Raw genomic sequence first — 13211 nt, forward strand, 5'->3', positions numbered from 1 at the left:
GCCTGCGCGTCTGTTGGACGCTTTTCGGACAAGCGTTTCTATGGGAATAAAGCTATCGAATATGATTAAGCAAAGCCGCTAGCTATCGTAAACAATTATTCATACTTTAATCTAAGCTGAACAAAATTTTATTATTTGTATATTATATACTTTGTATTGTTAACATGTATTTACCAAATAGTTTGTGTTTTTTACTCGTGAGCTATAAAAAAATACGATACTATGCGGTTAATCAGCCGCTCCGGTCGCTCCAGTTACGTCAAGCGGCGTGCGTGAACGGTGGAAAGCGTGGAAAGGAGAGCGTGCTTGTGTGAAGCTGTGTGGGTTGTCAGCAGTCACTGGCGCTTTTCGGGCTCATTACCTGTCATTACTTCCGACGAACTCATTAATCGTCCGTGCGACGGCACCGATCGCTGTCACGACGCAGTGAAGCCAGCGAGGATGCCTCAGGCGACCGACGAGAACGGCAGCTCGGCTGCCCAGGGCGACGAGCCTGTGCAGAAGAGCGCCGTCCAGCTTAAGAAAGAGGCCAAGAAGAAAGAAAAGCTCGAGAAGTTCAAGCAGAAGCAGGAGAAACTCCAGACGCAGCAGCCCAAGGCGGAGGTCAGAGCACCATATTGACGCGATGTGGTCGAGACCTTGAGAGGAACGCTCCATTCATTCCCCATCCACGTGGAATCGGGGGCACAAATTGAAAGCTCGCACTCTTTCCGGTACCTCGCGCAAGAGAGAAAAAAGCAGCACGCAGCGAATTACGATTGCTTTCGTAGACGTGTGTGTTGATCGGTCGCGGAATTGTGCTGAATTTGCACGCCTCGACTCGGCACTAAATTCGATAGGATCAGTGTCGAAAAGCTAACCGTGTTCGACGTTTCCGCGGTTATTTTTCGGTGACTAGTCGTCTGCTTGCGCGGGAGTTGCGGTGACGTCAGAACGACGCCGAACTCTGATTGATTTGATTAAAAGGATAGTGGGTAGACCTCAATGCTAAATGCCTTAAGGTCTACCACTGTTTTTTTTTTGTTTTTTTTTTTTGTATTGGCCATTAAGAGCTTGGCGTTTTGGCATCATCGCAACCCCAATGCAAGAAGAAGCAGACGAACTTATTGGCAGCATATTTCTACGTTTAAAGAAAAACCCATGTGGTGAGAGTTATTATTATTTACAAAATGTTTACAAGAATTCTTTACAAAAGGTTTACAAGAATTCTTTACAAAAGGTTTACAAGACGGGTACTTCCGCTTATATTCATACCATAACAAACAAAAGCTTCGCCATTCTTTCCATGGCCGCTGCTGTCTCTTCTCTCGCCTATATCGCCTACCTCGACTAGTTGTTTTGCCTAAGTGATCAGTGTTTCCTGTTGATCCAGGTGCTTGAGTGAGACTTCTTGAAGTGAAGTAGCGCGTGTTTAGCAGCTGTCGCAGGTGTTAGTGATAGGAAGCGACTTGGGGTTTTGGCTCTCGTAGTGCTGTTTGTTGCTTTTGTTTTCCTGGGGTATTATCTTAGCTTTCGTAGTACGTTTTCAATGCTTTCTTAGCGTGCTTTTCTTTTTCTTTGGAGCGCAGCTCTTAGTCGCCCGTTTCCGGCTTGAGCGGCATTGGTGTAACCGCGCGGTGCATTATGGGACGCGTGACATCATCAGTGACGTCACTGATGACGTCATTAGGGATGATAACGTCACTAGTGATGATGACGTCATCATCACTGATATCGTCATCGTCCCTGAGGACGTCAACGGCATTGTCATCGTCACTGATGACGTCATCAGTGACATCACCAGTGACGTCATGCGTCCCATAATGCACTGCACAGTTATGCCGGCGCTGACGGCAATGCCGCTTAAGCCGGAAACGGGCACCTAAGAGCCTAAGATCATCACCAGTGATGATGACGTCATCGTCACGTGACCCCCGTGAGGTCACGTGACCCTTGTGAGGCAACGGCGACGCCGCTCGGAGGGAGGGGTAGTAGGCAGGATAAGAATGTGAGGAGGAGGGAGAAGGGGTATACCTTCCCCCCAGTACCCTTTCCTCCTCCTCCTCAAGAGCTGTGCTCTAATTCGGCGTTACAGGGAGTTGTAAACGGCTTTCATTTCTGCTTGCGCATACAAATGACGTCTTTTTTTGGAGATTTCAGCTCCTGTAAAGCGGCGCCGTTGCTCTGTAAAGTGCCGTCAGATTAGTAATTGTGACATCGAGTCTTCCAGCAGCCATGTCGCCCCAAAAGATGACAGGTTGAATGCTTTAAAGGGGCCCTGAACAACTTTTTTACTGGTTTTTAATTTGCACCGAACATGAGCGCACTGAACGTAGTAACTTAAAGGAACTTTTCTTTTCTCAAATTTTGCTTTATTTTAAAAGTTATAGGCAAATTAGAATTACAAAAACAAGCAAAAAATAACCTCCTCCATGATATCGTAGGCCCTGGCTGGAGTGGCCGTGAACCGAAGGAGGAGTAGTGAGCTCATCAAGCACTCACAGCTGCCGCACTCCGCGTTGACGGCTCAAGAGGGCGCCACTTAAGCATGTGTTGGATAGGCTGTATGAAGCGGGCGGCCAGGGCGGCTAGCATTGCTTTTGCTGCGTGATTAAAGACTAATTCGGCATAACACTTCATTGGCCACAAACGACAGCAAACACGGTGTAAAGATCAGTTCAAAACGGGAGCCACTTTGCGCTGCCATACCGCCAAATGGCCAAATCGCCAGCCGAGCCCATGCCGAAAGCCTTCGGAACGCTTGGAACCGGTCGGATCCTCGAGCCGGTATAAGACCGCAGCGCGGTCACGTACATCTGGGACCTTTCTACGCTCGCCATTCGTTGGCGCCTCATCCCACTAGCCCTTTCTAGTATGCGCCGTTTTTTCTGCCGCTTGGTGGCAGGCATGTCGACGGGTCATTCCTTGTTTCCGTACTTTATAAACTGCATTTGTTTTTTTGCTGATCTAAAATACTGAACAAAAACTACTTTCATACATAATTGAAATGGTTCGCGACACTTATATTTTGTATCTCGACTAAAAAGAAATGCTTTTAGCGGTTCTGACCAGTAGTAAGCCCAGGACCAAAGACGTCACATATTGCGCGCTTTCGGCAACGCGGGTCACCCTCGTAGTTGAAGGAGGTTTCCGCGTCGTCCGGTTAAAATATGACTCACTGATATTTAGTTACTCTCTCTGTGCCCGCTGGCTTGCCTCAACCCCAAGAGACGTGGAAACCGCAAAAAGGTAGACACCTAAATATGATCGCAGGGCCCCTTTAAGCCCGCTTCGGACGAGGCGATTTCTCCCCGCAACTTTATTTCGCGACACCAGCAACTCAGGCCGCCCGCGTTCACATGCAGCAACCAATGGCTGCAATTTTCTATCATCATCATTAAATTTTATTTTTCTTGTACTATCTGGACACACACTTATGTGCTATAAACATGTTTTTTATTTGTTTAAATGGTGTTGAGAATACTAACTCATCTTTCTGAAACAGTTATTCCCCCAGAAAAATAAATTTCAAACCAGAACCAAGTCTTTAGTTGTCATCATCACTGGCACAGGGTGTCACGTGAAAATATTGCGGCCCTGAATAGCTGCTGCCGCCAGGCCAACGCAGCCGTAGCCTTGGCTATTGTAATGCGCTCCGGGCGTTTGAGCAAGCGAAGAAGCAAGAAAAAGAGCGACCGATGAGCAAAAAAAAGAAGAGAAAAGTAGAGTGACATCATGACGATGTCAAATATGGTAATAACCCACTCTGGCCACTAGGAGGAATACAGCCTTTAACATCCATGTTTTCTCGGGGCGCACTTTCTGCGCTCAAGCATAGGGTTCTTGTTTCTGCCACCTCAAAACATGGCGTTACAATCGCTGCCTCTACTCCTGCCGGGCCGCCCCGATTCGCCCCTAGATGGCGCAAGTTGTACTGTTGCATCCTAGGTGGCCGGTTCGCCGTCGCCCAGTTCGCGCCTTTCTTCCCCCTTCCCCTCCCCCCCAGTTCGCTTGCTTGATTTTATTTCTCTTCGATTTCCTTCTCGTCTTCTGGCACTTTTATTTTATATCTTTTTTTATAAATCACTGTAGAGCAAATTCAGAGAAGCTGCTCCTCAAGTGGGTAGGAAGCAAGGAGCACACATTTACTTTTCATACATACTTTAGTATTTACACAGATCTCATACATAAAATAGAAGATATATACAGATAATAAACTTTATTGAACAAGAGAACAGATAGCACGAGAAACACAAAGAGCACAATTAAGGAAATATAAGTTTATAAAAGATATTGCACCACCACAGTTTTGATCGACAGAAACTTCAGTGTTTTCTGCAGACAAAAATATGATTTTCTTACAGCGGAGCTGTTAAGGGCTATACTCTGTTTCACCTTATGTTGTACCGCAGGGAAGGCTATAAGCGCGAGCTCCTTGCTCTGGAACAGATCTCGGCGGCACAAGCTCTCGTGCAGTAAGGGCAGCTGTCAACGCTATGAGCTCGCGCTTTGAGCCTTCGCTGCGGTACAACATAAGGTGAAACGGAGTATAGGTTCCCCAGGATCGTGTCCGGTACCAAAGAAATGTCGACACAAACCTACACGAACCTCTGGGCAGCTACCGTCATCTATAGGCGACGTTGGCAACCAGACAAGCAGTCTGGCTGTCACCGTTGCTCATAGGTGGCGGCAACCTTTCCAGTTATCATAGAAGAATGGATAGTTGGGCGAGTTGGTGGGAATTGATTGTAGGAGACAGGCACAAAAAACAGAAGAGGTTGAAGAAGAAACACATGTGACGAGCGCAGCGCACGTCACGTATGTTCCTTCGTCCTCGTCTGTTTTGAGCGCTGTCTCCTACGCTCTTCTCAGTTTCAGTTTGAACTCACAATGTTGGCCGCGTGCCCATTCTTTGGGGAAAGAAGACCGGGTGCGGAAGGAGCGGCGACGTACGCAGTAACGCGAATGGGTCCGCAACCGCTGCGTCCGTTGAGCGCTTCAGATGCCCTTGCGAAAGAAAAGCAAATCGCTCTCCTGGAAAGCCACCGCCGAGGACAGAAGCTACAGCCTTCTGCACTCCCTTCTTCACCAGAGTGGAAAGGCTAAAAGTTTTTTTGTACTCAGCTGATAGATAACTTGCTTCACGGTTTCTGTGCTTTCCTATCAGCTGTAGACCTTTTAAAATGAGGTTTTTGCAGATTTCTTCTTTTTAAAGGTGTAAATGCCCCAGGGTTCATAGCAGAACATCTGGAGGAACTTCTAGCAGATTGCTGGACGGAGAAGGTTCTCCGACTTCTACCATGAAAGCACAAATATTCTTCATCTCATCATCCTTGTATACCAGATTAAGAATGCACGCCCGAAAGCACTCTTCAAGCTTGCCCATTGTGGGCCAGGAATTGCCTGCAGGTACTCCGCGAAGGGCTCAGCGGGAGCCTGCGTTCTTTCCTCCAGTTCCCTGCGCATTCTTGGCAGGTAGTCTGTCGGCAAAAACTTCTGTCGGAAGAGGGCTGTGAACTCGCCGAGTGTTCCGGCTGACTCGCCCACAAGGTAATGCCACCTGGCCGCCAGACCCACGAGAGCCACCGGCAGAAACCCGCCTAGCGTGTCCTGCTCGGTCAGGCTGGTAGCTTTTCGACATCGCTGGATTGCTAGCAAGAAGTCGGTCGCGCTCATAGCTCTATCGCTGTGTCCGCTGTACTCCGGCACCGGAATACGGATGAGGGTTTTTGGCGTTGGCGGTTCCCTCTGCATGCTTTGTAAGGCGTGGGCGAACGCCGCAACCAATGCCGTGGATTCACGGGACATCTCCGTGCTTTGCAGCATAGACACGACCGGCGATACCGTCGGCGTGTCCGGACTCAGCACTGCGATCATCTCCGCGGCGTTCCCCTCCGCTAACCCCGAGAGCAGTCACTCTTTTTCCGCTTGTGTAGTCATCACGTCAGCCAAAAACGTTAAATCTGTGAGCGTGAAATTACCCGTGGCCATCCCGAACACTTGTTTGGACATGCCCTTCCCACCTTCAAAGTGTCGCGGTATAGACCCGCCAGCCAGGGGGGACCGCCCCGCGTGAACTTTCACGCAGTGTTATCGACGGACGTTGCAACCGTAATTACGGCTTGCCTGCCCTAACGTTGATGCACCATTTGTAGGAATTCGCGTGCCGCCGCCCATTCGCCATTTCCCATGTGGTCCGTCAACAACCCGAGACCAGCCTGGTTCTTTCACGGGAGAGGGATTCCGCTCCCTGTTTATTGGTACATAAAACACAATGCTCAAAACACTCAATTTAAACTACAAATACATGTGACATTACACAAATATTCACAAATGCACGTAAAGCCAAAGCTAAACACAAAGAGGGCCCCCAGGCCTCGTGTCCCGCGATTACCTTAGGTTTGGTCGCACACACTTGCCTTCACGAGGGCGCCCATCAAACCACTCTGGCATAGTTGCTGCGAGGTGGCTATGCGGTTGCCTCGCCTCAGACATGATCGCATGGTCATGTCGCCGCAAGGTCGATCGGGATCTCGAATTCGGCTCCCGACGTGCCGCTTTCTCTCCTAGCCACTGGATGGCGCTGCAGGCGCCCCAGGGCGGGTGAGGAGAAACTTCCTCGCCCATCGATCGAGATATAGTCGGTGGACCAGGGGGTGAACAGCCTCTTAGGACTCCGGGCGGTATCAAGATTAGGCAAGTGTGTGCGACCGGATCAAGCGTAATCACAGGACACGAGGTCTAGGGGCCCTCTTTGTGTTTAGCTTTGGCTTTACGTTTGTTTGTGAACATTAGTAGGAATTTGCGTGCCGCTGCCGATTCGCCATTTCCCACGTGGTCCGTCAACAACCCGAGTCCAGCCTGGTTCTTTCACGGGAGCGGGATTCCGCTCCCACAAAAGCAAGGCAAGGGCCTGTGAGCACAGAGAGAGCACCAAATATGCCTGTATCGTCCTGTGCGCTTGCTTGAAAACAGGCTTGAAACGAAACTGACAAAAAATGAAACTTTATCTCTCACTTCGGAACTCCTTTGGATATAGAAAGAATGACAAGACTTTCGGCTTGCTGGAGTTCCCACACCATCTCACAGCACAGTAGTGCCAAGGCATTGTCTTGCGAGACAATCGTAACTTTTGAAGTCAAATTAACGCGGACCGAGCGAACACCACGTTTTCCGCAGAACACTCGGAGCAGACGATCACGCTCATTTGGACGTTGGTGACCATTGCGCTGATTGCACCGTTGCCACGGTTGCCACAGACGGCGGCGCCCGGCTGCCCGGCGGCAGTGTTGATCGTAACGCCATGTTTTGAGGCGGTGGAAAGAAGATCCCTAAGCTTCAGTGCAGAAAGAGCTCCCCAAAGGAACTCTGATGTTAACGGCTGTACCCATCCTAATAGTCGGAGTGTGTTATTCACATATTTGACGTCATTGTGACGTAACCCTGACTCTTGGCGGCCTCTACCGAGGTTTCCTTGTACACTGCTAGCTGCGTTAGCCTGCTGCTGCTTCAAATGTCTCCAAGTTGTCAGAGTTGTTTGTTTGTTTCGAGATGAATGCAATCTGGGCAATTCGTGTTGTACTAGGGAAAGCTAGGAAACAACCCACCAGCAACACCGAAATTGCTGGGAAAGTTGCCCCGTCTTAGGCGGGCCTTGGAAACCAGGGAGCATCTTTTCCTCTACAACACATACAACATATTCAGAAACGAATATTTTTTTCCACTGATTAGGCTTTTCTTGGTGACAATTCACAAAGAGAGTTTGGCTTCCCAAGTGCAGAAGGTTTGCAATATTGATGGAGTACTCAAGAAACTAAGTCTTGCAGATGAAAAATTCATGTATGGATTACACTAGATAATATACATCAAATGCCGTCAAAGTCTAGCAAAGCAAAACCTCTCAGTTTGCTGCGTGCTGAAAAATATTTATCACTGATGTGCTACTATAGAGCTTCGAACAGCCAGCTTTGCTAATTGGGTAGGCTGTCTTTGTAACAATGGATCACAAATTGTGATGTTAACAAACCAATAAATTAATTCTTATCATTTTGGAAATATGAGTGGGGTATTTTTTGCACCTTTAGCTGTGTGTTCTTAATTAAGCCTTTTACTAACTTATATGGCACGTTACCATTGAACAGAAATTCCCTACTATGAGCATATTCCAAATTTGTGATGTCATTAAAGAATACATTTTGTTTGTCTATTTGGAACCCAGAGATTCACCTTTGATTTGCTTAATTCTTTTTTATTTAGAAAAAGCCAAAAGAGAAGAAAGAAAAGGAGGTTATTGTTTATGACAAGCCCACTGCACCTGGAGAGAAGAAAGGTGAGATTTGGCTCTTGAACACTTTGATCAAATGTTTCCACAAAGTTGCTGGGAAAATGCAACCAACATCCAATGCCAGCATCTGGGAAACAATCATTAGCTTTGTTTCTTTCCTGCAGCACAACTGTAATAAAATCATAGGTAAGATATTGCCAAAGTGAAACCCTCAATATTTATATCTAATTTGTGCAGCGTTTGAAAAGGACAGAATTTGAGAATATCTATTAAGAGCATACGAAAATGCTTGCAATGATATATGCGAGGCACACATGTTTGCCGTAGCTTGCAGTCTCTAGATACACTGAAGATTTTAGCGACTATAGGGTGCCGTAAAATAGTGAAGATGATTTTACGGCATTTCTGCCAATCCAAACTTGAGCTATTCTCGAATTTTCTGTGTTTCTTTTGGGGAGTCGGTCGGAGGCAAATGCTCCCAAAAGTGACTACAGTCACTGTTAGATCTTTTAGCTGTCCCGTTTACAGCACGACCCACTTACCTTTTATAACACTTCAGTGTCTTGTGAGCGTCTTGCACTGCCAAAGCACGGCAGGTGGCAACGAGCATGGGCTGGAGGCCAGGCTTTAGAAGGAGATGTTTTACCGTTTTGATCCCTTCGGTGAACATAATGATTGGCACATTCTCACGTTGATATCTGTCAGCATCATGTTTTTACAAAGTGGCCTCTCCCGGAGCTTTGTTTTCTATGAGGAAATGTGTGTGTGAGGAGATACTCTGAGCGTTCCTGATTGTCTCTCATTAATTCGCAGACACTTCAGGGCCCATGCCAGATGCGTACAGTCCCCAGTACGTCGAGGCCGCCTGGCACGCTTGGTGGGAGAAGAGCCAGTTCTTCAAGCCAGAGTATGGGGTAAGCTGTCTGTTGTGCGGGCCGTTAAGTGGGTACATCCCTATGAAGAGAATGATGTTTTTTTTCCGCTAAAGGTCTCGAGATTGTGTGTTTACTGACAGCTCAGCCTAAAGAGTCACTCCTTACACAGAGCCAAAAAAAGAATAAAAAATAAGAAAAAGCAGCAGTAGCTCGAGATTAGATAAATTGTGTAGGTAGTTGATTTGTTTAACATAGAATACCTTGTAGGCATAGGTATGTAGAAAAACACTAACGTAAGAAGTAGCGCGAAAGTGACGTCATCCTCCGAGCTTAACGGGACGTAACGTGATGCGACCACATAATGTGGCGTGACCCCGTTGCACGACGGCTCTGTGACACGTTTTAAGTACAAGAATCTTGCGAGAGGTAACCAAAAGGGCTGCAAGAGAATGCACCATAAATTGGGCAGGTAGTGCATATCTCTAAATTTGCCAAGGGTCTACAGCATCAAGAGGCACTCTGAGACAGCAAAGATGTGGTGCACACAGCCATTGCACACCAACACTGTGTGCGAGTCTATCCTTCAACGAATCATTCCATACTCGGTCATCGCCTAGTGCTATCTCATCTTCAATGCTGCTCTCTGCACCACTGCTAATTATGTTCGAGACAGCATCAGTGCTGCTTCCGTAGTGTTAATTTGGTACTCAGATAACGCTGCATTGTACGTGTTAACCGGCCTTTACGACATTGCCAAATACAGCACCGCCGAAACTGTTTGCTTATTTTCGAATTGTACAGAAAAGCGGATACTTTATGATGTTTCGGTTGGGCGTTCCGGCGTCGACACTGACTGTGGCACGTTTCCTTCTCTCCTCAGGGTAGGGATCCAATGGCGCCCAACCCCAAGGGACGCTTTGTCATGGTCATCCCACCTCCCAACGTTACGGGCAGCTTGCACCTGGGGCACGCCCTCACCGTTGCCGTGGAAGACTGCGTCACACGATGGCGAGCACCTCTTTCTCTCGCTTCTGCGTAGCGTGTGCGTTGTAGCAATACGATCATACTAGTTCCATAATCATGGATGACCGTTGTTTGATTGGCACAAGCAGAAACTTATGGTTGACCAAAGCAGCGCTGCAAAACTTAAAAATTGCCGATAACTCAATAGACGGGTCGGGTTTGAGGACTTTCCAGGGTTGCCACAAAACACGATGCAGCTTTTTCTCGTGCATTTAGAATTTGTTGAAAGTGTATCTCCGGAATTATGAGGGGTGTTTTTTCTTTTGTAGGGCTTTGCAGATTTGTTTATAAAAAATATTTAAAAAAAGCCGTGAAAGCAATACTAATGCAGTCTGTGCAGACGAGTTATGCGGCCAGGGAAACATATTATAGGGGTCTGGTTGTCACGATAAGAATAATAATTAACTAAAGTGTGTTCTTTAACCTTCTACAGCAGAGCTGTTATACGCTAGGGTCTGTGAAAAAATGCGTCCTCACATGTCGACAGAAAACTCCCCATTGGTCGTGGCAAGTATGAATAAATAAAAACAAAAAGGGGGCAACCAACTTGAGTCAGCCTTCCTTGGCATTATTAGATAGTGAGGTCCTGATCCCTTTTTTTCATCTCTAGGCATTGTCCTTGAGGTTGTCCTTGAACTCGTCCACGAGGTCATCCTAGAAGTCGTCCTCGAGGTCGTCTAAGAGGTCGTCCTTGAGGTTGTCCTAGACGTCCTAGAAGTTATCCTCGAGGTCAACCTAGAATTCGTCCTTGAAATTGTCCGAGAGGTCATCCTAGGTGTCGTTCTCGAGGTTGTCCTAGACGTCGTCCTTGAGGTCGCCCTAGACATCGTCCTCGAGGTCGTCCTAGAAGTTGTCCGAGACATTGTCCTCTAGCCATCGTCCTAGACGTCTTAAAGATAACAGCTTCGCTGGTCCTCCACCTTCACGTAAAGTGAAAGGGCTCTACAATTTTTTAATTGGTGAAAATGAACCAATGGGCTGTATTAGCAACTTGCTTAGCATCATCGACGACGACTAAATAAGCTTTAGAAAAATTTTGGCCATGTGAGAAGCAGAGCGGTACTCCAAAGTTGCCACTCGTGCAACGGGTGCCATGTTGGTGGTGCGAAAATGCGGATGGCAAGAGACGGAAAGCCGCGCGGGTGCATTTTTGCACCACGAGCCCCACGCCTGCTGTTTGAATGGCAACTTTAGTGTACCAGAGCACTTCCCACACATCCGAAATCTTTCTCAAATTTACTTGTTTATAGTGGCTTTTGACGACGCTCAGCAAGTTTCTCACTAAAACAATGGCTTTATGTTCAATTATTAAAAAGGTAATTATCAAATTTTAGTTAATTAGTTGACCTGTCGTGACAATTATCCCCCTATATTACGTCTCCCCCGCCTTGTAATAACTGTCCCTCACAGGCTGCATTAAGCGCGAAACACATGTACGACGAAACCGTCCGATCCGACGTGCGGACTGCCAGAATGACCTTGGGGGGCGAGGGCTTTCGTAGCATCGGAGAGCGCTGAAAACCCCCGCCTCCGACCGTCGTATTGCGAGGTCGGACGTCGGATCGGACGGTTTCGTCGTACATGTGTTTCGCGCTTTAGTGTAGCTTTTGCGGCTTCTTTAAAACAAACCTGTAAAGTTTTAAACAAAAACGGTCTGTAGTATACATGTTTGCAAGTATGGCCTTAGGGCGCCACCGTCTTGCTCAGTTGGGGTGCACTTGGGCGCTGCCATAATCTAATTACGACGCCTTAACAAGGCGTCGTTACCGAATTATGACGACCTAACCCAACCCAACCCAACCCAACCCACAACCCACAACCCACAACCCAGCCCAACCCAACCCAACCCAACCCAACCCAACCCAACCCAACCCACAACCCACAACCCACAACCCACAACCCACAACCCACAACCCACAACCCACAACCCACAACCCACAACCCACAACCCACAACCCAACCCAACCCAACCCAACCCAACCCAACCCAACCCAACCCAACCCAACCCAACCCAACCCAACCCAACCCAACCCAACCCAACCCAACCCAACCCAACCCAACCCAACCCAACCCAACCCAACCCAACCCAACCCAACCCAACCCAACCCAACCCAACCCAACCCAACCCAACCCAACCCAACCCAACCCAACCCAACCCAACCCAACCCAACCCAACCCAACCCAACCCAACCCAACCCAACCCAACCCAACCCAACCCAACCCAACCCAACCCAACCCAACCCAACCCAACCCAACCCAACCCAACCCAACCCAACCCAACCCAACCCAACCCAACCCAACCCAACCCAACCCAACCCAACCCAACCCAACCCAACCCAACCCAACCCAACCCAACCCAACCCAACCCAACCCAACCCAACCCAACCCAACCCAACCCAACCCAACCCAACCCAACCCAACCCAACCCAACCCAACCCAACCCAACCCAACCCAACCCAACCCAACCCAACCCAACCCAACCCAACCCAACCCAACCCAACCCAACCCAACCCAACCCAACCCAACCCAACCCAACCCAACCCAACCCAACCCAACCCAACCCAACCCAACCCAACCCAACCCAACCCAACCCAACCCAACCCAACCCAACCCAACCCAACCCAACCCAACCCAACCCAACCCAACCCAACCCAACCCAACCCAACCCAACCCAACCCAACCCAACCCAACCCAACCCAACCCAACCCAACCCAACCCAACCCAACCCAACCCAACCCAACCCAACCCAACCCAACCCAACCCAACCCAACCCAACCCAACCCAACCCAACCCAACCCAACCCAACCCAACCCAACCCAACCCAACCCAACCCAACCCAACCCAACCCAACCCAACCCAACCCAACCCAACCCAACCCAACCCAACCCAACCCAACCCAACCCAACCCAACCCAACCCAACCCAACCCAACCCAACCCAACCCAACCCAACCCAACCCAACCCAACCCAACCCAACCCAACCCAACCCAACCCAACCCAACCCAACCCAACCCAACCCAACCCAACCCAACCCAACCCAACCCAACCCAA

The 13211-nt window shown here is 48.7% G+C and overlaps 1 protein-coding gene across 1 annotated transcript in view; it reads left to right on the forward strand.

Moving 5' to 3' along the window:
• The first annotated feature begins 259 nt into the window (after positions 1-259).
• The window catches only part of LOC115308401 (valine--tRNA ligase), a 59750-nt gene continuing 46798 nt past the window's right edge, over positions 260-13211 (forward strand). The window contains exons 1-4 of the mRNA XM_029966300.2: positions 260-603; positions 8236-8308; positions 9077-9177; positions 10019-10146. Coding sequence (XP_029822160.1) covers positions 442-603; positions 8236-8308; positions 9077-9177; positions 10019-10146 — 464 coding nt within the window. The 5' untranslated portion in view covers positions 260-441. The remainder of the gene's footprint in view (positions 604-8235; positions 8309-9076; positions 9178-10018; positions 10147-13211) is intronic.

The sequence above is a fragment of the Ixodes scapularis genome, unplaced genomic scaffold (assembly GCF_016920785.2).
Source record: "Ixodes scapularis isolate PalLabHiFi unplaced genomic scaffold, ASM1692078v2 PGA_scaffold3__209_contigs__length_174095766, whole genome shotgun sequence".
NCBI classification, from domain to species: domain Eukaryota; kingdom Metazoa; phylum Arthropoda; class Arachnida; order Ixodida; family Ixodidae; genus Ixodes; species Ixodes scapularis.